The 23,018-nt window shown below is 46.3% G+C and overlaps 1 protein-coding gene across 1 annotated transcript; it reads left to right on the top strand.

Annotated features, from left to right (window-relative positions):
* The first annotated feature begins 1,530 nt into the window (after nt 1–1,530).
* On the top strand, nt 1,531–13,694 carry LOC120662078 (condensin complex subunit 1-like). The gene is made up of 17 exons (XM_039941166.1): nt 1,531–1,765; nt 2,484–2,809; nt 2,896–3,056; nt 3,135–4,266; nt 4,345–4,536; nt 9,119–9,769; nt 9,874–10,047; nt 10,414–10,481; nt 10,581–10,803; nt 10,893–10,992; nt 11,101–11,216; nt 11,310–11,367; nt 12,214–12,365; nt 12,477–12,672; nt 12,883–13,053; nt 13,127–13,214; nt 13,391–13,694. Exons 1-17 carry the CDS (start codon nt 1,624–1,626, stop codon nt 13,401–13,403), a joined length of 3,963 nt encoding a protein of 1,320 aa, XP_039797100.1. The 5' UTR covers nt 1,531–1,623; the 3' UTR covers nt 13,404–13,694.
* The last annotated feature ends 9,324 nt before the right edge of the window (nt 13,695–23,018 follow it).

Below are 23,018 nucleotides of genomic sequence, written 5' to 3'. Positions count from 1 at the left end.
CGTATAGCCCGCGCATTTGCGCGGCTAGTATTGAAAATTTAAAATTTAGATGTCGTTATATCCTTACATAAAGATTATACTATTTTTTATTTATTTTGAATAATTATTGTCGGCTTTAGTTTTTATTAATAGTATATGTTTGTAACTGATACATAGCTAAATTGTATTTTATATTTAATTTTTCATAATGGCATTGGGGGGTGATTTTTAATTAGCCACATGAGTATTTTGGGCTAATTTTATCATAATAGCAGTGGTGGGTAATTTTTATTTTTTTATTTTTCTCCGATTAACGTGGGAATTTCTAGGCCTTGAGAGCGAACGTGGAGACTCCGTTTGTTGGTCAAATAATAAGATAATGATACATAACTAAATGGTATTTTATATTTAATTTTTTATAATGACATTGATGGGTGATTTTTAATTAGGCACAGGGGTATTTTGGGCTAATTTTATCATAATGGCAGTGGTGGGTAATTTTTATTTTTTATTTTTCTCCGATTAACGTGTGAATTTCTAGGCCTTGAGAGCGAACGTGGAGGCTCCGTTTGTTGGTCAAATAATAAAATAATAGATAATGTAAATTCGTAGCCCGCTCACATTTTGGTCGGAAAGAAAAATATATGCATCGTGTGTTGACATACTTTATATAGGGGGTGGTAATAGAATGTGATCCCAGTGGTCACCACAGTTCACCTTAGCTTTTATATATATTTAGTTTAAATTATATAAGGTTAGGCCAGTCTCAACAGAGGGTGTCATCGCATAGTTACCAAGACCGTAAATTAGATAATTGAGTCGGAGGAATCCTCTTAGGCCAGTCTCGGTGCAGAGTTTCATGTCACAATTATCTAGACTGGGAATTAGGTAACTATGCCAGATGAGTTTTATGGTGAGAAATTCTCCTCACATCTCATAAAATTTTATTCTCCTTTCTCCTTGCCATATCTGCAAAATTGATAATACTTAATGCCATTAAACCTTCACTGAGACTAGCCCCACATCTCATGATACTTCCCTCTTCTCTCTTTTCTCTTTTGGCGTATCAGTAAAGTTAATGTTCATAACACTCCCATTAAAATTGGTCTTAGAGTCCGATTCTTTTAAAGGACGACTTTAAATTATCTAGACTAATTTTTAAAACCCTTTACTAACTCTAACTGTCCGTATAAAGTTTACTACCTCTAACTGTCCGTGTAAGGTTTAGGTGACTTCAATCTCTACTGTTGGGTCATGAACATGAATGACCCCACCTGTCATGTTTACTATGATGATACGTCACTCTAATTCATTTCTTCTTTTCAAATTATTTACCTAGAATGCCACTTAATTTATTTTATCTACTTTTTAAATCGATCAAATAATTCAAAAATATATATAACTCGCTTGACCGTTGAGTACTAGGCTAGCTGCCTAGCTGCGTATTCAAGCCACTCTTTGACAAGCGGCACCTTCATCTATGACGCGTGGGTCCTCCCTGTCATAACGGGGATTTCGCTCACGAAATCACACGCCTCCCGCTCTCGATTTCGAAACACTCACAACTCTTCCCCTCCCATTCCCCAACCCAAAAACCTACGCTCCTCCTCCGACTGCTCCGAGGCTCCGCCCGCCCGCGGCGAGATGGCCCCACCGTTCGTGTTCCCATCGAGCCTGCGGGATCTGGAGCGGGACACCGACGGCGACGACGAGCCCTCGCTCCGGCCGAAGAACCCCGTCGCTGTCGCCACCCTCCGCGCCGCCGACCTCGAGGAGTTCGTCAAGGGTAACGTGCCGCCGCCTACCTCACTTCTCAACCGCGCACACTTCCTATTTCGGTCGGGGGTTGCCCCAATCCTTAGGAGTTATGTAGATTTCGGATTCGCATTTCGAACGTTGCCTGCTGAAAACTCTACTGGAATAGGGTCTTGTTGGTCGGTCGTACTAATTGGAGATTCTGATTTGGATGGCTAGTATCCCTAATGCCTTTTCTCAAGTAAATCGGTGCATATGTGTAAAAATTGACCCTGCGACGCATGCGGACACTTCCACTGAACCTCTTGAGCTTGCTCGTAACAAATTTTGATATTGATGGTATTACTGTTGCTTTTATATTGTACTGTGCTACTAGACAATGCTGGGGTTAAGAAACTAGATCTAATTTCGAAAAAGTGCCTTCTGATGCGAACAGCTAACAAAAGTCATTATGAGTTTTGCGATGATAGCCCTACATAAGCTTGCTAGCTTAATTATTCATAGATCTTAGTTCTCCAATGTCATCTCTGCAATATTAGGGATTGTTCGACGTAATAGGACCTTATCCTTTAGTTTCCATGCCACGGTCTTACTTTTAATAATGTTGACTGGTCCACTTTGTGGTAGCATGCAATTAGAAATTTGTTCTACAAAAAGTGTACAGATCTAGCAAGCTTTAGTGTTTTTTTTTAATGAAAGAATCCTGTCAGTGTGAACTAACTCTTTTTTTATTTTGATTCAAATTGAAGGTGCATCATTTGATCTGTCTGACAAGGAGCTCTTCTGCATCGAGGAACAGGAGGTGTTCGATGTCATCTATTCTGTTGTGCGCGATTTCAACTGCCTATCCCCAGGCCTTAAGTTTAACCTCGTTGAGACCTTGCGTTCCAACCTTAGTGTCCTTCTACCCAACATAGACTCACTTTCTCGTGCATCCATGTCATCCCCTTCTGATGCTATCCCAATCACTGATCGCATTGCCTCACACCGTAATGCTCTCAAGATCTATTCCTTCTTTCTCCTTTCCATCGTTCTCACTGAGGAATCTGCTGCTGAAAGCTGCACAAGGGCTAAGGTTATTTTTGTGCTGAAGTTACAAATTGTTCAGATTATTTTTACCCTTGTTTTTGTAAGTGACTTCATTCTTCCATGAGAATTTAGGTGACAACACATGGTCGAAAGAAGAATCCTGTATATACTTGGAATTGGGAAGCTCAAAGAGGCAGGATCATGAATCTAATAGCTAATTCTCTTGAAGCTGCCCTTTCACTACTTTTTGGTCCTGGAGGAACTGATGAACGATACCTATCTTTTGTTTCAAAGTAAGTTATAGAAACTGGCTTTGGTGTTTTCCAGCCACCTACCTTTTGTAATGACAACGCTTTCTTGATGACATGCAGGTGTACTTTTGTTCTCTGCGAGAATCAAAATGTGTTAAAAGATGAGGATACAAGAATTGGCATGTGCAGGATAATTGGAGCAATTGCCACGAAGCATCAGAGGATTTCTCAAATCAGTGCATCTGTTTTGCATTTGATCCACAAGTTTGATTTCACTGTTGCTCATCTTGCGGAAACAGTTGCTTCTGCAGAGAAAAAGTTTGGTGATGGAAGCCTTGCAATTTCCCTAATTAGGGAAATAGGTCGGACTGACCCAAAAGATTATGCAAGGGATAGTGTTGGTGCTGATAATGTTGGGAGATTTCTTGTGGAACTTGCAGACCGCTTGCCAAAGCTTATGTCAACCAATATCGGTGTTCTGGTACCTCACTTTGGTGGTGACTCATATAAGATCAGAAATGCTCTTGTTGGAGTCTTGGGAAAGCTGGCTGCAAAGGCTTTCAAAGATGTTGAAGGTGATAACACTGCTCGGCTCCGAAGTAAGCAGGCTATGCTAGAAATTTTGATTGAGCGCTGTAGGGATGTGTCAGCATACACAAGGAGTCGTGTGCTTCAGGTGTGGGCAGAGCTGTGTGAAGAAAACTCTATCTCAATTGGCCTGTGGAATGAAGTGGCTTCAGTTGCTTCGGGGAGATTGGAGGACAAAAGTGCTATTGTGAGAAAATCAGCACTACAACTTCTCATCACAATGCTGCAACACAACCCTTTTGGGCCTCAGCTAAAGAATTCATCCTTTGAGGCAACTCTAGAAAAGTACAAGGAAAAATTAGAAGGAATGGATCCTCGAAATCCAGAACAAGATGAGCTTGTGAATGATAGTTCTCTTGGTGAAGCGGTCATGGGCCAGCCTGATAGTGTCAGTGATAGCTGTATAGCAAACAGTCAGGATCAGAACGATCGTGATGTCACGATTGTGGAAATAACAAACTTGGAACAGATCAGAGCTATAGTTGCATCACTTGAAGCTGGTCTAAGGTTTTCAAAGTGTATAACTTCCTTAATGCCAACTCTTATTCAGCTCCTGGCATCATCTTCAGCTACGGATGTTGAGAACACCATTCTTTTACTAATGAGATGCAGACAATTTCAGATCGAAGGATCAGAAGCAGCACTCAGGAAAATGTTACCTCTGGTAATGCCCTAAAAAACTGCCTGTTTCTTCTTCTTCTTCTTCTTTGCTAATATTTATGTGACCCTTTGACCTTTGCAGGTATTTTCTCAGGATAAGTCAATATATGAAGCAGTGGAGAGCGCATTCATTACAATATACACAAGGAAAAGCCCAACAGAAACAGCAAGCAGTTTGTTAAACCTAGCCATTGATTGCAGCATTGGTGACCTTGCTGCTCTTGAGAGCTTAGTTAGCTCCTTAGTTTCAAAAGCTGAAATTTCATCTAGCACGGTGCACTCTTCTTTCCCTTTCAAATTTGTTTTTGCTACCACTTGAATGTAACTCTAGTTTCTTTATGTTAACTAACTAGGTAGTTGTACTAACTATATAATCCAGTAGTGAAGAAAATTCAGTAGTTAATTGAGCACCAATTTTTTTTTTAACATAGAGCAATTAAGATGTTTCCTGATAAATTTGCCCCCATGTTCTCTACACTCTGATGCGAGGTATTTTGTCTTGAGGATCCTAGTTATAGACCTCTACAAAAAGATCATACTTGCTGAAGGAATTGAAATTTTTGTGTCTACATTGTCTTTCTTTCTCTGATCACTGTATTCATCTGAATCTAAAGCTGAGCTTTTCAAATATGTAGACCTCTACCAGCCAAACTCCGATAGGCAGTAGGATCAGCCACCGGATCACCCAGATCAGCAGACAGCTTCGCCTGAGTGTCGACAGGAGTGGAGCAGGGCTTGCAATCAGTCATCCCAGCCCGCTCCAGAATATCGAGTGCGTACTGCCGCTGGTGAAGGAGAAGACCAGATGAGCGAGGCTCAACAGTGACACCCAAGAAGTGGTGGAGCTGACCCAGATCTTTTATAGCAAACTCCTGCTGCAGAGAGGAGATGACACTCTGAAGTAACTGCTGACTGGAGTTTGTGAGCACAATGTCATCGACATAGAGCAGCAGATATGCAGTCTCATCCCCACGGCGGTAGATGAAGAGAGACGTGTCAGACTTGGCCTCGGTGAACCCCAATGTCAGCAAGAACGTGGCGAACCGAGAGTACCAAGCCCGAGGAGCCTGTTTCAGACTATAGAGAGACTTGTTGAGTCTGCAGACCATATCCGGACGACTCGAGTCCACAAATCCCGCCGGCCGAGAGCAGTAGACAGTCTCTGACAGAGTGCCGTGAAGAAACGCATTCTTCACGTCTAGCTGGCGCACAGGCCAGGAGCGCGAGAGCGCATGCGAGAGGACCGTGCGCACAGTAGCAGGCTTCACCACTGAGCTGAAGGTCTCATCATAGTCCACACCAGGTCGCTGAGTGAACCCCCGGAGAACCCAGCGAGTCTTGTAGTGCTCCAGTGTGCCATCAGCCCGATGCTTATGCGTCCAGATCCACTTGCCAGTCACCACATTGCAACCAGACGGACACGGCACGAGGTCCCACGTCTGGTTGGCAAGAAGAGCCGCGTACTCCTCTTCCATCGCACGACGCCAGTGAGTATCTGCCAAGGCGTCGCGGACAGAAGAGGGTACCGAAGAGACCTGCGGCTCTCCCTCGGTGGCGGAGAGAGTCACGGCCTGAGACGCCATCCCCCGAGTCACCATGGGATGGATATGCCGAGGATCCCGATGGACGACAGGCGGGTGGTACACCGCCGGCTCGGCTCGAGAGGGAGGCGGTGGCGGCGGCGGCGACGACGGCTCCTGTGGAGGCGTCGCAGGAGCTTCCGGAGCAGGCGGCGGCGCCGGTGTCGGCTCCGAACGACGCCGGTACACCTGCACCGGCTCAGCGTACCGCGCAGGTGCAGGGGAAGGCACCGGAGCCGCGCGTGGCGCAGCAGGAGACACTAGGTCCGCGCGCGGCACGATCGGAGGTCCGGGGGCCGCGCGTGGCGCGACTGCGGGCACCGGGGCCGCGCTCGGCGCAGCAGGGATCACCGGGAACGGTGCTGGTGCACTGGGAAAACCTGCAGGGAAAGGACAGACAGGAAAAGGTGGCTGAACCACCGGGTCAGTCGGAAACGGAGACTCCAGCTCGGGGTCAGGAGAAGGTGTGGAGGAGGTGGAGTAGGGGAAATCCGACTCGTCAAAGACGACGTGTCGGGAGATCTGGACGCGGCGAGAGGTGAGGTCAAAGCATCGGTACCCCTTATGGTCAGGGGAGTAACCAAGGAACACACAACGAGTCAAGCGGGGCGCTAGCTTGTGAGGAGCAGTGGCGGAGGTGTTAGAGTAACACGCACACCCGAAGACCCGAAGGTGGTCGTAGCGAGTAAGGGTACCGAAAAGAGCGTGGTGTGGAGTGGGAGCAGGAGAAGCAGTGGACGGAAGACGGTTGAGCAAGTAGGTGGCAGTGTGGAGGCTCTCAGCCCAGAAGCGTGGGGGCAAAGAGGCCTAGATCAGAAGGGTGCGCACGACGTCGTTCGTCGTGCGAATCATCCGCTCAGCCTTGCCGTTCTGAGGAGAGGTATACGAACAAGACATACGCAGCTGAACACCCCGAGAGAGGAAGAAAGAACGGGAGGTGGAGTTGTCGAACTCCCGTCCGTTGTCACACTGGACGGCCTTAACGGTGAGGCCGAACTGAGTGGACACCCAGGCAAATAAGTGGAGGAGGGTGGCGAAGGTCTCAGACTTGGCACGCAAATGAAACATCCAAGAGTAATGCGAGAAGTCATCGACCACCACCAGATAGTACTTATAGTCAGAAAGGCTAAGTACAGGAGAGGTCCACTGGTCACAGTGAACAAGATCAAATGCATGCGTCGCATGCGAATAAGAAGAAGAAGAAAATGAGAGCCGAATATGACGACCGAGCTGGCACGCATGGCAGAGGGGCTCAGCAGGAGCCCTAGTACCACGAACATCGGTACTACGACTGAGCTGAGTCAGAACGTCGCGGCCAGGGTGACCAAGACGGCGGTGCCAGGTGGTGGAAGACGGCGTCGCGGCAAAAGCGGCAGGCCAAGACGTCCAGGGCGAAGAAGAAGGCGAGAGTGGTGCAGCGGAAGAAAAAAGGCGAAAGGTGTAAAGGGGTCCCGTGCTGTCACACCGGAGTAGCGGACGTCGGGAGGCCGAATCCTTTTACAGTGAGGCTAGAAGAATCAAACTCGATGGAACAAGAATTGTTAGCTGTAAACTGACGAATGGAAATAAGTTTATGAACCATCTGAGGAGCAATAAGGACATTGGGAAGACGAAAGGAGCCAGGAGCAGAACCCACGGCGGCGACAGGAAGGCAAGACCCGTCACCAATCATGATGGAATAAGAACAAGAGGGGTGTGGGGGTCGGCCAGAAGAGAGGATACCGGCATGTGGTGTGGTGTGGAAGGAGGCACCCGAGTCGGCGATCCACTCAGTGCTGACCGGCGGCGTCAACCCCATGGCGCTGAAGGACGACGCCAGTGCGGCCTGGTCCCACCCCCCAGGCCAGGTCGGCTGCTGGCTGGGTGGAGCGGGTGGGGTCCAGAACGGCGCGGACAGGGGGGCAGCAGCGGCGAGCATGGCCGCCGGCTGGGGCTGAGGACGAGCCCCCCCCCCGACCCTGAACCGGCCACATCGGGATGCACTCTGGCCATGGGGCGCTGAAGGATGGCCAGGGCGTACCTCCAGGGCTAGGAGCAGGAGTGGGAGCCGGAGTCGGGTCCGGAGTGCCCCGAGCACCACCACCAGGTCCCCTCCGCCGCCGACGCCCTCAGCCTCCCCCACCCCCGGTCTGGCCGGTGAGAGGAGCACCAAGGAGGGGGTCGGGCGCATGCAGGGGCGCGGGCGTGGGCGCATGCACGGGAAGTCTGGCAGCATGAGCGGCGCCAGGGACCCCGGGGAAGGTGGATCCGGCGGTCGGGGCGGCGGCTTGCGTGGCGGGCGCGACGGCGGACTGCGCAGCGTGCCCCCGCGCGACATCCGTAAACTCTGGACTCGTGCAGCGAACCGCAGCGATCTGCTCGATGGCAGCAAGCGCGTCGAGCTCGCGTCGCAGGGCACGCCAGGCCGCAGCGGCAGGGGCCACAAAGGAGGCGGCGGCCAGGTCTGCGCCGGCGGCGGCTCGCGGCCACGCCCGCCTGGGAGGAGAAGAGCCACCAGCAGCGGCGGCGGCGACCGCACCAGGGGCAGCTGGGGCGGCCTGGAAGGCAGGGGCCTGGGCGGCCCCGTCCTGGCCGGCATGTTGCGGCGGCGCCTTGGAAGGCCGCTGCATGTTGGGGCTGCGGCGGGTGCTTGTCCTGCGCGGCGCCCAGGATACCAGCCGCCAGGAAGGGGTCCCCGACGGCCTCCACGGCGGCTGCATGCTAGGGCTGCGGCGGTTGCTTGTCCTGCACCTCACGGGTCCACTGCGCGGCGAGAGATCCAGGGGCGGCGGAGGCTGCGGCGACTGCATCCGCGGCGGCCGCGCTCGGGCCGGCCGCGCCCGCGGCGGGGGCGGCCCCGCCTTGAAGCAGGGAAGGCGGTGGTGCGCCTTGGAGCAGAAGCCATGGAGCAGACGGGGCGGCAGGAGCAAGGCCCGCGCCTGCAGCGCCAGGGGCCGGCCCGGCGGCGGCAGAGGCTGCGCCGCTAGATCCAGAAGCAGGGGATAAAGGAGGGAAGGAGGAGAGGGAAGGGAAAGCCGGCGGCGGCGGCTGGAGAAGGAAGAGAGGATCTAGACAAATGATACCATGTAGGAAAGAATAATGATATGTATTCCTCCAAACCCTAGAAGGGTGGGATATATAGATCCTATACATGGGCCTCTAGATGGGCCTCTATACATGGGCTCACATATGCACCAACAAAATATAAGGGTTTTGTTGAATTCTATTATTTCACTTCAATGATATCTAATGTTTCCTGTGAGGAGGATACTTTCTAATAGTCATCACCTCTTACAGGTAGCTGCACTGTGGGACTATTTTTGCTTTAACATCAACGGAGTGACACCAGTGCAAAGTCGTGGGGCTTTATCAGTTCTTTGTATGGCAGCAAAGTCGTGTCCCAGCATTTTGGGTACTCACTTGCAAGATATTATTGACATTGGGTTTGGACGCTGGGCTAAGCAGGATCCTCTGCTTGCTAGAACTGCATGTCTTGCTCTGCAGAGATTGTCAGAAGAAGACAGAAGCAAACTGATAAGTACTAATAGTAGAGTATTTGCTGCGCTGCAAGGTTTGATAACAAGCTTCTCGCTTCCTGAGAAAATATGGTATGGAGCTGCAGATAAAGCTATAAGCACCATATATACATTACACCCTGCACCTGAAATCTTTGCTACTGAGATTGTAAAGAAGTCCCTCAGTTCAGTATTTGGTGTTTTAAGAACTGAGGATGTGTCAAATGGAGATAAAACTCAGAATGATGCCTTTCTGTCATCACTACCACCTTCAAAACTGGGTAGGTTTCTTTTTGTTATTAGCCATATAGCACTGAATCATTTGGTGTACATCGAAACTTCTGTTAGGAAAATTCAGAAACAGAAACGGAAGAATGAAAGTTCTCAACCCATCACTGAGGGTCCGCAGTCGGATGCATCTAAAAGTTCAGAGGTAATTCTTGCTTGACTGCTAAATCTCTATTCTTGCTTACCTTGTCAATTTCTACCTGTCATTGTTTCAGTTAAGTTCACTGGTTGTGCTTTATTCTGCAACAGGCACAAGGCATAAATGCCGAACTGGGACTGGGTGCAACAATTGATATTGCAATTGAATCCCTTGCTGAAAGGGCAGAAAAGGAGGTCGTTTGCTGTTCTTCTGAAAAGAATCTCATAGGACATTGTGGACCATTTCTCATGAAACTCTGCAGGAATCTGACTTTTCTGCAAAAGGTTAGTCTATTGGGTTTCTTGTATTTTTTTTACCATCTGTTTCCATTAATATCCGCAACAACAACAACAACAACATAGCCTTTTTTCCCAAGCAAGTTGGGGGTAGGCTAGAGATGAAACCCGAAAGAAATAAGTTCAAGGTTCAGGCACATTGATAGCTAGTCTCCAAGCGCTCCTATCCAAAGCTATCTCTTTAGAGATATTCTAATCCTTAAGGTCTCTCTTAACCGACTCATCCCACGTCAGTTTAGGTCTACCTCTACCCCTCTTTACATTATCGACCCGCTCAAGAACCCCATTATGCACCGGCGCCCAGGTTCCATTAATATCCGCACCTACTATTTTTTTTTCCTTTTTTGGATGCAGTTCCCAGAGTTACAAGCTTCTGCCATGCTTAGTCTTTGCAGGCTAATGATCATTGATGCAGAATTCTGGTAAGTATTTTTTCTTTCACATGACTCTACGTGTTCAATATTGTGGACTGATGTGCATTTGATGAAAGCACTCCCTCACATTAAAGGCTCAACTTTCAGCGAAGCAAATCTTCAAATTCTGTTTACTGTTGCTGAAAGTGCACCTTCTGAAATTGTCCGATCCAATTGCACTATAGCTCTTGGTGATTTAGCAGTTCGCTTCCCAAACCTCTTGGAACCTTGGACGGAGTATATATATGCCCGATTACGTGATCCTTCAGTATCTGTGCGGAAGAATGCTGTGCTGGTTATTTCTCATCTTATACTGAATGATATGATGAAGGTCAACCCCGACTCCACCCCCATGCACACACAAGCTCCTCCCCTACTACCATTCTATTAAATTTCAGATACCTTTGAAATCTTTTGCAGGTCAAAGGTTATATAAATGAAATGGCTGTAAGGATAGAAGATGAAGATGAGAGGATCTCAAGCCTTGCAAAACTCTTCTTTCATGAGTTGTCAAAGAAAGGTATGACAACATGTGTCAGTAACATTGGTTGGTAAAATTGAATACCAGAGTTTGATTTGACTTCTGTCTAACATTTTTTTGTTTTACCCCTCTTGGTGGCCTCTGAAGGAACCAATCCAATTTATAATCTTCTTCCGGATATCCTGGGCAGACTGTGCAATCAAAACCTCAAAGACGAAACATTTTGCAACATTATGCAGTTCTTAATTACCTCTATTAAAAAGGTATAATGTATTACTGTTTCACCTATTATATGAACACTGTCAGTGTACTTGATATTCACTTGCCAATAACTATATACTCTTTTGTGGTCCCAGGACAAACAAATGGAAGCTCTTGTGGATAAGCTCTGCAATAGGTTTGCTGGTGTAAACGGTATTATGCTTATGCCCTCAATAGAAATATACTGATCAGCTACCCTTATTCAAGAAATTACGAGATAAATAGGACCCCATCCGTTTGCTAGTACCTGTCACCTTTTGACCACCATGCATACTAAGGAATTCATGCTTTGGATTTAGTTGGTCCGATACCTAGCTAAGTGGTGGCGATACTTGGTAAGGTACTTTGGGATGTTAATGTTAGCACTAATCTTGTTACTAGAGATTTAGCATGGACCATGGAGTGCATGTGTAGTTGACAGATTGGAGACAGTGATGTGGAAGAGATCAGCATGCATGTTGGGATTAGTGGAGATTATCTTGCATTCTGTAAGTGGAGCTAGTCACATGAGTGTTTTGGCCAAGACATGCGGCTGAATTGCAGTGCAGCATGACGTGTGCATGTGTTCTTAAAACCAGTGTAAACACAAGAGGGAGCTAGTGTGCAGGGCCGCAAAAGTAAGAGGGTGCTGATGTGCAGGGCTGCAAGAACTCTATGTGTTCTTTTTGCTCATTATGTTTGTGTCTTAGCACTGATAAACACAAATAAAAACGTGGTCAGCATTGCATATATCAGCATAGGGAACAGCATTACTGCATCATATAAATGGAAATGAAAATTAAGGAAAAAGAGAGCACATATAACTGTGATTTGCTAGCTGCCTAGCTCCTTTTTTGACACTCTTGCGCCTGCACATATATAAGGTTTGCTTCTTTGCCAATCCTTAGTTTTCTTGAAACGGGTTGCGCCTTACTGCATGCATTTTAACATTTCCATGAAATGAAAATTTGAGCTTACTCCATTCTCAGATGTCCAATACTTTCTTTGCATGTGCTTCAGATGTTAGACAGTGGGAGTATATCTCATATTGCCTCTCTCAGCTAACCTTCACTGAAAAGGGTCTGAAGAAACTCATCGATAACTTTAAGATGTTTGAGCATGCATTATCTGAAGATTCTGTGATGAACCACTTCAGAAGCGTGATATCAAAGGTTGGTAGCATAGCCTTTGATGATTTTGTAGGCCTCACATTTGCTAAATGAAGCACGATGAACATTTTTGAACATTTCCTCTCCACTTGTCTATGATTACCCTCTAACCAGTGCAAGAAGTTTGCGAAACCTGAGCTCAAAGTTTGCATTGAGGAATTTGAGGAGAAACTTGGCAAGGTTCATCAGGAAAAGAAAGAACAGGAAGAGACAACCAAAAATGCTGAGGCGCACAGACAGAGACTTGGTTCGCTAAATGAATTTCTGGCTAGTAAGGAAGTTGAACAGAGTAGTGGCAATTCTGTTGAAGGTAAGAAGAAGAGTTTTCATTTATTCCTGAATCTCCCTCTATGCTACATAACTGCATAAGTTGATTTTGAACAAACTTCCAATACTTTTATGGTTAAGGACTACATAGATCCATGCACTATATGGTATTACAGTTTGCCTTGCACAACATTTTCACCTGTCAGACATCAACCACATTTTTACCTTGCACAATGTTTTTTGCCCTTGACAGAAGAAACTAGTGAGGTAGTTGATCCTTCAGTGGATAGCAGCACTGAGGATAAGGAGAAAACGCCAGAATGCAGCGACAATATTTCTACAGGAAATTGTCAGACATCAACTACATTTACAGAATCAGAAGATGGTAGCGAAGAGATTCAGTCAACACGACCTGTACGCAAAGGTGACTCATGGTTCCAGATTTGATATCCACAAAACACATGAAGTTTCTTAAGGAACTTTCATGTATTATGCAGGCTTGTCACGATCAAGGGTAAAGAAAACCAGAGATCCTGTTTTAGAGGACTCGGCAGACAGTGCTCCAGCTAGACGCTCAACCAGAAGGTGCTTTCACTTATCTTTCTGCTCATTAATGCTGATTTGTATTTTGTTTCAGACTCAAATGGTTAAAGCCCTACAGATTGTTGCATCGTTCTTCAGTCATGCCATATTATTTGAGTAGCACTTTATTTCTACCAGTGATTTGCTAAAAGAAATATCCTTGATGATAACCTATGCAGACAAGGAAGGTGACGCTCCAACGTTCCCAGAATTTACCGCAGCTCCAGCTTTGGTGTAATATGGCCTTTTGTGTCTGTTTAATGCGTTGACCTATTCGGTGATCTAACCTTGAGATCTCCTGGAAAACCGGCTTGCTGGATCCTGGGCAGCTTGTAATGATCTCCCGTGAAATTGTCCGGGGAAGTCTGCCAACCCCTTGTAAGGAGTAAGGACCACCTGTATTTCATTGCTGATGAAATTGTTTTCTGGTTTCCAACCGGTCTACCTCAAGCTCCCGAGGGACTTGGTGTGTGTCTGGCCTGATCTCTGACTCCCATGTCACGATATTTTTGAAGTTACGATATTTTGAATGCCTTGTCCTCAACAATCTAGTTCAATCATGTCCACAACCTTTCCGTTCGGTATTACTAAAAAAATTCCCGTCTGTGGTAAATGTAACAATGATAGATCATAGATCTACCATGAATCCAGAAAACGATTGTGCAGCCCCTCAACTGACAACCATTCACCACAAAGTGAGCAGCGGCGAGGACTCAAGACTGTTCTCAACATCGACACGTTACTGGGTCACTACGACGCCATCACCCCATCTGGATAGGAAGGGAACCCTGCAAAGCGAGTTTTTTTTAATTTTTATATTATTTATTATTTGATTTTTCAAAAAATATATGTCTAATTTTTTTTTTCAGATCTGGCCTCTTGCTGCCAGTTCAATCGGCGGAATGAAGATACCGTCCGATGAACCGGCGGCAGGTGCACTGTAGCAAACATACCGCCGGTTCATCCGGCGAAAGGATACTGTAGCGACCTACCGACAAATCAACCGGCGGTACTGTATCAATTTACTGTAGCACATTTTAAAAAAATTATAGCAAATTCATATGGATTCGTATGGAGATAAAATTTATACGAAAATTGTAGACCTCGACGAGATGTACAACTTTGTCATTCAAACTTTTTTCATTTGGAATCATTCTAGTGTTTAAATAATCGACACAACGTTTAGATCTAAAAAATCAGATTTAAATGTTGTGTCGATTATTTGAACACTAAGATAATTTCAAATGAAAAAGTTTGAATTACAAAGTTGTAGATCTTGTCGAGGTCTATAATTTTCGTATAAATTTTATCTCCGTTCGAATCCATATGAATTTGTTATAATTTTTGAAAATGTGCTACAGTAAATTGATACAGTACCGCCGGTTGATTTGTCGGTAGGTCGCTACAGTGCCGGTGAAAATCACTACAGTGTCCTTTCGCCGGATGAACCGGCGGTATGTTTGCTACAGTACACCCGTCGCCGGTTCATCCTGCGATACCTTCATTCTGCCGGTTAAACTGGCGGCAGGAGACCAGAACTTTTAAAAAAAATTAGGCATATATTTTTAAAAAATCAAAAAATAAATAATATAAAAATTAAAAAAATTCCTGCAAAGCAAAGCGAGCGGTTAGGGTCCTGGGCCCCCCGGTGTGGCCGGCTGGAGCATCCACGGCCACGACCACTGCCCCCAAGAAAGCAGGAAGCGGCACACCAACTGTTGGTGTTGGGTCGGCTTTGTCCTGGTGCTGCCGGGCTCTGGTTGCTCTCTGTGGAGCTATCCTTTTCGCTATCGGCTGCGGCGTCTTTTTTATTTTTGCATTTTTTTAAAAAAAAATTACAAAAATATATTTTTGGTTTTAGGTTTTACAGTTTTATACTCCTACCGCCCGGCAGGGAGGCGGTAGGGACCTATATATATAAAAAAATTTGCGCAGAGGTCCTTGGAGGGAGCCTACCGCCCCCTCTGCCGCCCCACCAGTTGGCGGCAGGGGACCTGCCGCCCGGCAGGGGGGCGGCAGGCTCCCTCCTCAAATATAAAACTCCGTCCCTTTCCTCTGCGCCCTCATTTTCTGCCCACGAGATCCAGAGAGGCTAGAGGGAGAGAGGAGGGGTGAGGGAGGTAAAAAAACCGGCGAAGCCCTGCAGGATTTTGGATCCGAACCGCAGGTAACCAATATTTCTCAACTATTATAGACTTGTTTCTAAAATAATTATGAATTAGAATAGATTTAGTTTTTAGATAGTGAAATATAGAATAATAAACTTAGAATGACAATACCTTACTGTTATTGCAGCATAAGACAATGACGGCCTCCAATTCTGTTGGATTTCCATGGACCGAAGAAAAATCCAGTATATTTCTTGAGATCATGACACGTCTTGTAATCAGTAATAAGTTGGGTCCATTAGCGGATGGTACGATAGAGATGGTGTTGTCCAAATTAGTTGAGTTTAAAAATTTGACATTGTTTCGAGGTATTACAATGCAAGATTTAAAGGAACACCTGCTAGAACGTAGGAAGATATACATGAAGGTATGTGAACTAGCGAATCATCAACATGTTATTGGATTCTTACAAACTACTTGTAAGATATGGATGCGGCCAGAGGTGTATGAGATGCATATTAAGGTAACTCTTATTGAGTTCTAATCACGTCCGTTATTTGTAATCCATATTTACAAAATAGTAAAATTATTGTGTAATTATATGCTAGGATTACCCCGAGGACACGGAGTTGATTAACAAATCGATACCAAATTTCAAAAAATTGGTATGTATCTTCGGTGGAGTTATGCCGCAAACTAGACGAAGGAGGTGGAAAAGATCTTCGGGTCATAGTTCTCGGCCTATGCAAGAACAGATGACCGGAGGTTCGTTAAGTCGTGCTGCACCACCTCGAGCACCTAGTTGTGTTAACTGGGATGACGATATGGATGACTTCATGCCCCCCAAATCATGGCCTCGAACACCTGATGTTCCTCCCCCTGTACATGAAAGTAGAACCATAAAAGAGACAAAGGGAAAGTCAAGAGGTTCGTCAAGTCAAACTGCACCACCTCCAGCACCAAGTTCTGTTAACTGGGATGACGATTTAGATGACTTCATGCCCCCCAAACCATGGCCTCCAAGAGATGATGTTCCTCCCCCTATGCGTGACTACCTAGATGATTTCATGAAATAATGTGTACCATATAGTGTTCATCGGTCTAGATTGTGAAGTAAATTGTACTGAAATAATTTGGATTCTTCAGTATCATGGATGTGTACTCATTTAGCTTTCTTCTATGTGTCACATTATGTGATGGCTTGTGCTATAAGTGGCGACAAACCATGTGTCCAACTATTTGGGGCTAACCAATTTGATACAATGAACGAAATATAAATAGAACGTTAGACAAGATACCACACAAATAAATGCACAACTAGATGCGGCGACTTCTTGTAGGTGGAGCCGATCCATCCGTCGGATTCCCGGAAGGTCCAGCCTCGGCAGCAGCATTGGGTACTGAAAGCTGTGGGCACTTCTTGTAAGTGTGACCGTCCGCTCCACACAAGTTGCAATGTTTTTTCTTCTTTCCAGCCTCGGACTCGTCCATTCCGTTCCGGATACGACGTGTCTGCCGTCGGCCTATGCCCCGCTTCGTAGCTGCATCAGGTATGAGAATTGGATGGGGATTTTTTTGAGTGAATGGGCCTAGAATACCGATGCCGTATATCTCATGACACCAAGTCTGTGCTGCGGCTTCTTTTGTGAAATATTGAGAAATATATGACGCAGCATCTAACCCAGATACAGAACAAGCCGCGATGACATGGGAGCATGGTAAGTGATGCACCTTTGGCTTCTGACATCGGCAGAACACCCTCCCGTCAATGGTTATCAAAACTTCTTGAATTGCCCTTTGTCTGCGGACACCCTGTCCGGTTCTGTCCCTGCATGATACCTCAAATCTTTGCTCCTTTGTGCCCATCGATATGACTGAGTGAAATCGAGTCTTTTCAAATTTTTTCTCCATGTACTCATTGACCCTTCTGCAAAAATACACTCCTGGATCATTAAGTAAGGGAGCGGCTGATGCGTATCGCTCCCGAAAATACCTTATACATCCATACATGATGAACTCAACAATGCAAACAAGAGGAAATCCACGAACACGACGCATTACCATATTGTAACATTCAGCATAGTTGGTCGTCTCGATCCCATAACGTCTCTCATCTGTGTCATACAGAAGTGACCACTTCTCTTTAGGCGCACCATCAATCCACTGTGAAAATGGCTTAGCATGTCCAACTAATGAATCTGTAGAACGTCTCCTGCTGGATGATGAGGCCTGGCTCTTAAGCAATTCAGCACTCATGTCATCAATTATACCCCACAAAGCATCAAACTTCCTCTGCTGATTCTGAGTGCACAATCGCTTGAACAAATTCATCAGATCCTTATTCTTGAACCGCTTATAAAAGTTAGCAGCTATATGCCTCACACACCACCTATTGACAACATCTGGCCATATAGGAGGTGAAAATTGACTACCTTCTTGGAGCTGCCTTATAGCTGCAAGTAGACCTGCATGCCTATCACTGATAAGGCAAACATTAGGTCTTCCAGCAACAACGTGAATCTTCAGACGTTCAAGAAACCAGTACCAGCTTTCTTTGTTCTCATTCTCAACAAAGGCAAAGGCGATGGGAACTATCTGCTTGTTACAATCAATTTCGATTGCCGTCAATATTGTTCCCTTATATTTCCCTGTCAGGAAAGTACCGTCAATACACAGAATAGGAAGGCAGTAAATGAATGCCCTCACACATGCTCCAATGCAGAAGAAAGCTCGCAGCAGAATGCTTGGCTCCCCTGACAAGCTCGGTACACTGTATGTATCAAAAGCACTTTCAGGATTTCTTTGCACAATTGCTTCAAGCATACGAGGTAGGTTGTCATATGATGCTTCATAAGTGCCAAACCTCATCTCAAATACTTTTTGTTTAGCCCGCCAAGCCTTTGCATAGCTGATCACATACTGGAAATTCTGTTCAATGTCTCTAATTATCAATGCAGGCTCATAATCCATTTTGTCAAGAATCACCCCATACATCTTCTTAGCTACGAAAGTTGATGTGATATTACGATGATGTCCCACTACACCTGTCAATCTACAAGTATGTGGTGTAACAATTGAACATTCCCAGTGTGTCTTGAACTTTCCCTTATATGCATGCACTCGCCATGTACAGTCTCTATCTGCACACCTCACCTCGTATTCTTTGCTGCTAGACTTCAGTACTCTGAATTTCTTCCTCAGAGATACAGCCCAGAGCTTCACAGCATCCTTCACATCCTCAATGGTACGATACTTTGCCCCTTGTATGACCCCATTCACTCTGTATTCAAACTCCGGACATCTAATATCTTGTACCACTGGATTACCAAAACCCTCTTTACGCCATTCACCTAGCACTGGGAAGCGCTCATCGTCCTCATCGTCCGATGAGTCCCCACATTGCTCTATTATTTGTGCATCCTGGTCTTCTTTCTCCATATCCTCCACAATTCCAGGTATCCGCTCGCCATCATCTGCTAAACCTTGTGGTTCTGGTTCTCGTTCTAGAGCTTGCACGTTCTCTTCTTCTTTATCCTCTTCCATCTCTTCATTGCAGTTAGATGTTGTGTGTGTTGACCCTTCACCTAAATCACCGGTCTTCTGGTGAATCTGAATTACCATTGCGAGAGGCCACCCACTTTCAAGAGCTGCGTGCATGTAATGTTGCAATTCTTCTGTACTACTTATATGCGTCAACTCCCAGAAATCCCCATTATCTTCCCAGGAAGTCAAGGTATGAACCGTAAGCAAATGGGTCTTTGAATTCACATTGAACATCTTGTGAAGACATTTCCGTATGGACTCAAAACTCCTCTCTAGGGGTTTGTCTAGACTGCACTGTCTTCTTTCCAATGTTGATATATTTACTCCATAGGAATCATGAGTAATTCTATAGAAGTCACCGTAATGAACTTGAAATGCCACTTTGCTCGACATATCTGGCCATGCAAAAACTTCATTTTAATTAATCTAATATCTACAAATATACTATGCCTTCTATTATATCCACTAATCCGAACCCTAAGTGCTTACAATAATAAAAAATACTAATCATAAAATTAAACATAAAAAAAATGTGGAATGATAAAGTTGAGAAATATTGGTTACCTGCGGTTCGGATCCAAAATCCTGCAGGGCTTCGCCGGTTTTGTTACCTCCCTCACCCCTCCTCTCTCCCTCTCCCCTCTCTGGATCTCGTGGGCAGAAAATGAGGGCGCAGAGAAAAGGGGTAGAGTTTTATATTTGAGGAGGGAGCCTGCCGCCCCCTGCCGGGCGGCAGGCCCCTGCGGCCAACTGGTGGGGCGGCAGGCTCCCTCCAAAGACCTCTGCGCAATTTTTTTAATTTACATATAGGTCCCTACCGCCTTCCTGCCGAGCGGTAGGCCCCCTGCCGCCCCCTGCCGGGCGGTAGGGGTATAAAACTGTAAAACCTAAAACTAAAAATATATTTCTGTAAATTTTTTTTTTGAAAAATGCAAAAATAAAAAAGACGCATCAGCTGCGAATCCTGGGCCGCTGGCACCCACAAGCGCGCGTCGTCCTCCAGGAATTTGATTGCGCACGACTCGGCCAGCCGCGACGGCGACGGCGACTCCGACTCCGGCGGCCGTGGGCTGCGCTCCTCCGCCGCACGTTCTCCGCAGCTCGCCTGCGACCACTACTTCGAGTGGCGGGCGATTTTCTCTTCTTTCTGAAATTTGAAGCGTGTGGCAATGCAAAAACTTCAGATTTGTCAGACAGACTCGTCACCGCAGGAAAATGAGCAGACTGTCAAAAAAAAAACGTTTGGGCCCTTTGTGCATTTTTTCCTGCTACGAGCCATTTGCAGTATCAAACCAGATCGTTCGCCGCGTACTTGTGGTCTGAATCTCACACGCCGTGGCGCTGAGACTTGGCTCAGCTCGGCTTGATTGAAACAGCTCCCAGCGACTCCAGCCCAGGTCTTGTGATTTTTGCAGCCTGGTTTGTGTGCGTCAGTGCTCGTGGTCAGGGAACGCGCTCGCCGTCTCGCGCAAGCGGGGTGGTTGGTTAGATTAGTAGGCGACCGACGACCATTCAGGGCCATGTCCGCCCACATGGATCTTCGGGTCAGCTGTCAATTCCAGAGGCTGCAACAAGCAAGAGGAACGCGGGAAGGCGAGGTCGTGGCGTCGCAGCCACACGATGCCGGTTCCGATTCCGACTCCGGAAGATTTTTTTTTTATCCGATCTCCAGGTAGTGGAAATCACAGGTTTCCTGGCGTACTTGCTTGCACCTGGACCTCTAGAGTTAAGTAAGCTGCAGGACAGCAGAGATTCCTTTGTTCGAGAGGTGTGAGTGAGATTCAGGCTAAAACACGGGAGGCGTCAAGGTTACCCGGCCGACAACTGACTGACAGACAAGTAGCAAGAGCATAAATCCTGCAAGATTTTGTTCGAGAGCTGATGATAAACTGAAGCCGAACTGTCAAGACAGACAAACAAAAGTCCTTGTTCGAGAGGCGCCCGAGAACGGCAAGGTTGAGAACTGACTGACAAGCTAGCACGAACAGAAGTCCTTGTTCGTGAGCCTTTAAAGATGTCGTGTTCCAGGACACAAAAAGATGGTATACTGAAGCCAAACTGTGGTGCTAGCTTGACAGGTTGCCGCACACGATGACACGGGCACACGGCCCCGCCCCGCGGGCGCGCGAGAGGCGACCCTGGCAGCCGCTCCACCGCACGCGCGGCCCTATCGCTTGCTTCCTCGATGCGATGCGCCCAGGCCCAGCGCGGCGCGCCCACGCCGGCGCCGCTAGCTCCCGCGCCGCCACGCCCCCTCCCTGGCCCCGGCCGGAAGCGCGGCGCCGATGACTCGGTGAGGGATGGCGCTCACGTGCGGGCCGGCGTGACGGTGGTTGGCAACCCATGCCGTCTCCTTGGAAGTTGGAACCGGCGCCGGCGGATCAGGTCTAGGATTGTTTCAAACGATTTTGTTGGTTCCATACTTCCATGCTTCCATGCGTCAGGAGCATCGGGGCAGTTTGGAAACCGGCCGGCATGGAGGCAAAAGGAGGGAGTAGACTGACAGCGTCGTCCATGAACGCTGGCCCTTCTGCCGGTGCGTCACGCGTGTCAGGCCGACGGCGAGGGCCAAGATCCGGTGGGCGTCGGCGATGAATCGATGGGCTCTACCTCTGCTCGAGCCAATGAGCCCAAAGATACCGGTGGTAGTACTGATACCGTGGTCTCTTTTACCTCTTAAACTAATCTAAACATAACTTAGTTTTGGCAGTTGTAACGCTATCTGCCAAACGCGTGTGTGCAGAAACTGGTGTGGCAGGACGGGAAACCATTGGCTCTGTGGGCGCCTGATGTTGAGATCTACCTAAACAAAAACGGATTAGCCCCTGTCTACATCTGGTGCTTATTGGAACATGCGTTAAGGTGAAATAATGGAATAAAAAATCACGACCGCGCGCGCACACTCGGCTCCAACTTGCAACCACACTTCCACTTCACTTTGTGAGCGGAAGCGCAAAGCATTGGAGAGCACAAAAAGGGCGGTGCTCATAATTCATAAAGCAATGCTGTAGTTTTCAAAAAATAAACAATGTTGTGCATCGAGTAGACCGCCACGAGTAGTCTGGTTCTGTTCCTACTACTTGGTTCGCACAACAAAATTTCCAAGATTGCCAAATATAACTTAGCGTATGTTTGAGTGTATCAAAGTTGAGTGCTAAACTTTAACAACTATTAGCACTTGGGTTCTTGCTAAAATGTACTATAAGTTAGCTATAGTTTAACCGACCCCGTTAGCACTCCTGTTTGGATGGGTTAGTGTCAATGTTTACATCTATTATCTTAATACAATAGTGTTAAAAGAAGTTACCACGTTCGCCGAGAGAGTCTAGAAATTCTCACGTTAATCTAAAAAAGAGAAGAACTTACACCGTTGGATTTTATGAAGATCTAACGGTCAAGACTAACTCAAAGAGTCCATATCTAATACGATCAATAAATACATAAATTCGAAATTAAAAAGTAAAAATATGGAAGTTGATTTCCAAACGAAGTAGGAACCAGAATAGGAAACAAAATACCTCAACGAAAGTATCATATGGATTATAAATATAATGAAAGGAAACATGATTTCATAACCCATAAAAAAACATGATCCAGTTATATATTTTTCTTAACGTATCATAATGGCCTATCCATGGCTTTCAAGAGGACATGTACGTCCACCAGGACAAAAGGGGAAAATATAGTGTGAGCAGAGGGAGTGCCACGATTGTGATGCTTGAAGAGGAGGGATCAAACCAAGGCAAGACAACGGCGAGATTAATCCGTTGGACCAATCTCCATGCACAAAAGGTCACCATGAACTCCAGCAAGACTGAACCGGGGAAACACATGGCAACAGTGTATGCCACTTATGAGTTGGAAAGAAAGGCCCGGAGGGGGGGGGGGGATGGGAGAGAGAGAGAGGAAGAATTAATTTTCCATAGCAAAGAAGGTGATCGATAATCGATTGAACATGGCGTCTTGAGAACATATTCCCTATGTATTTTTTTCAAATATTTTAGAACTAAAAATGAAATGAAGTAAAATTTAATATTCACATAGAGTCCTACCAAATAATAAATTAGGTATATTATCCATTAGTTTTTACATGGCTTCGGACTTGAATAATCAAATATGAGTGTATTTCAAATAGATGTTTGAAATAAAAATAGAA

Source organism: Panicum virgatum, chromosome 2N, assembly GCF_016808335.1.
Source record: "Panicum virgatum strain AP13 chromosome 2N, P.virgatum_v5, whole genome shotgun sequence".
NCBI lineage: Eukaryota > Viridiplantae > Streptophyta > Magnoliopsida > Poales > Poaceae > Panicum > Panicum virgatum.
This window is presented reverse-complemented; position numbering and strand designations above follow the sequence as displayed.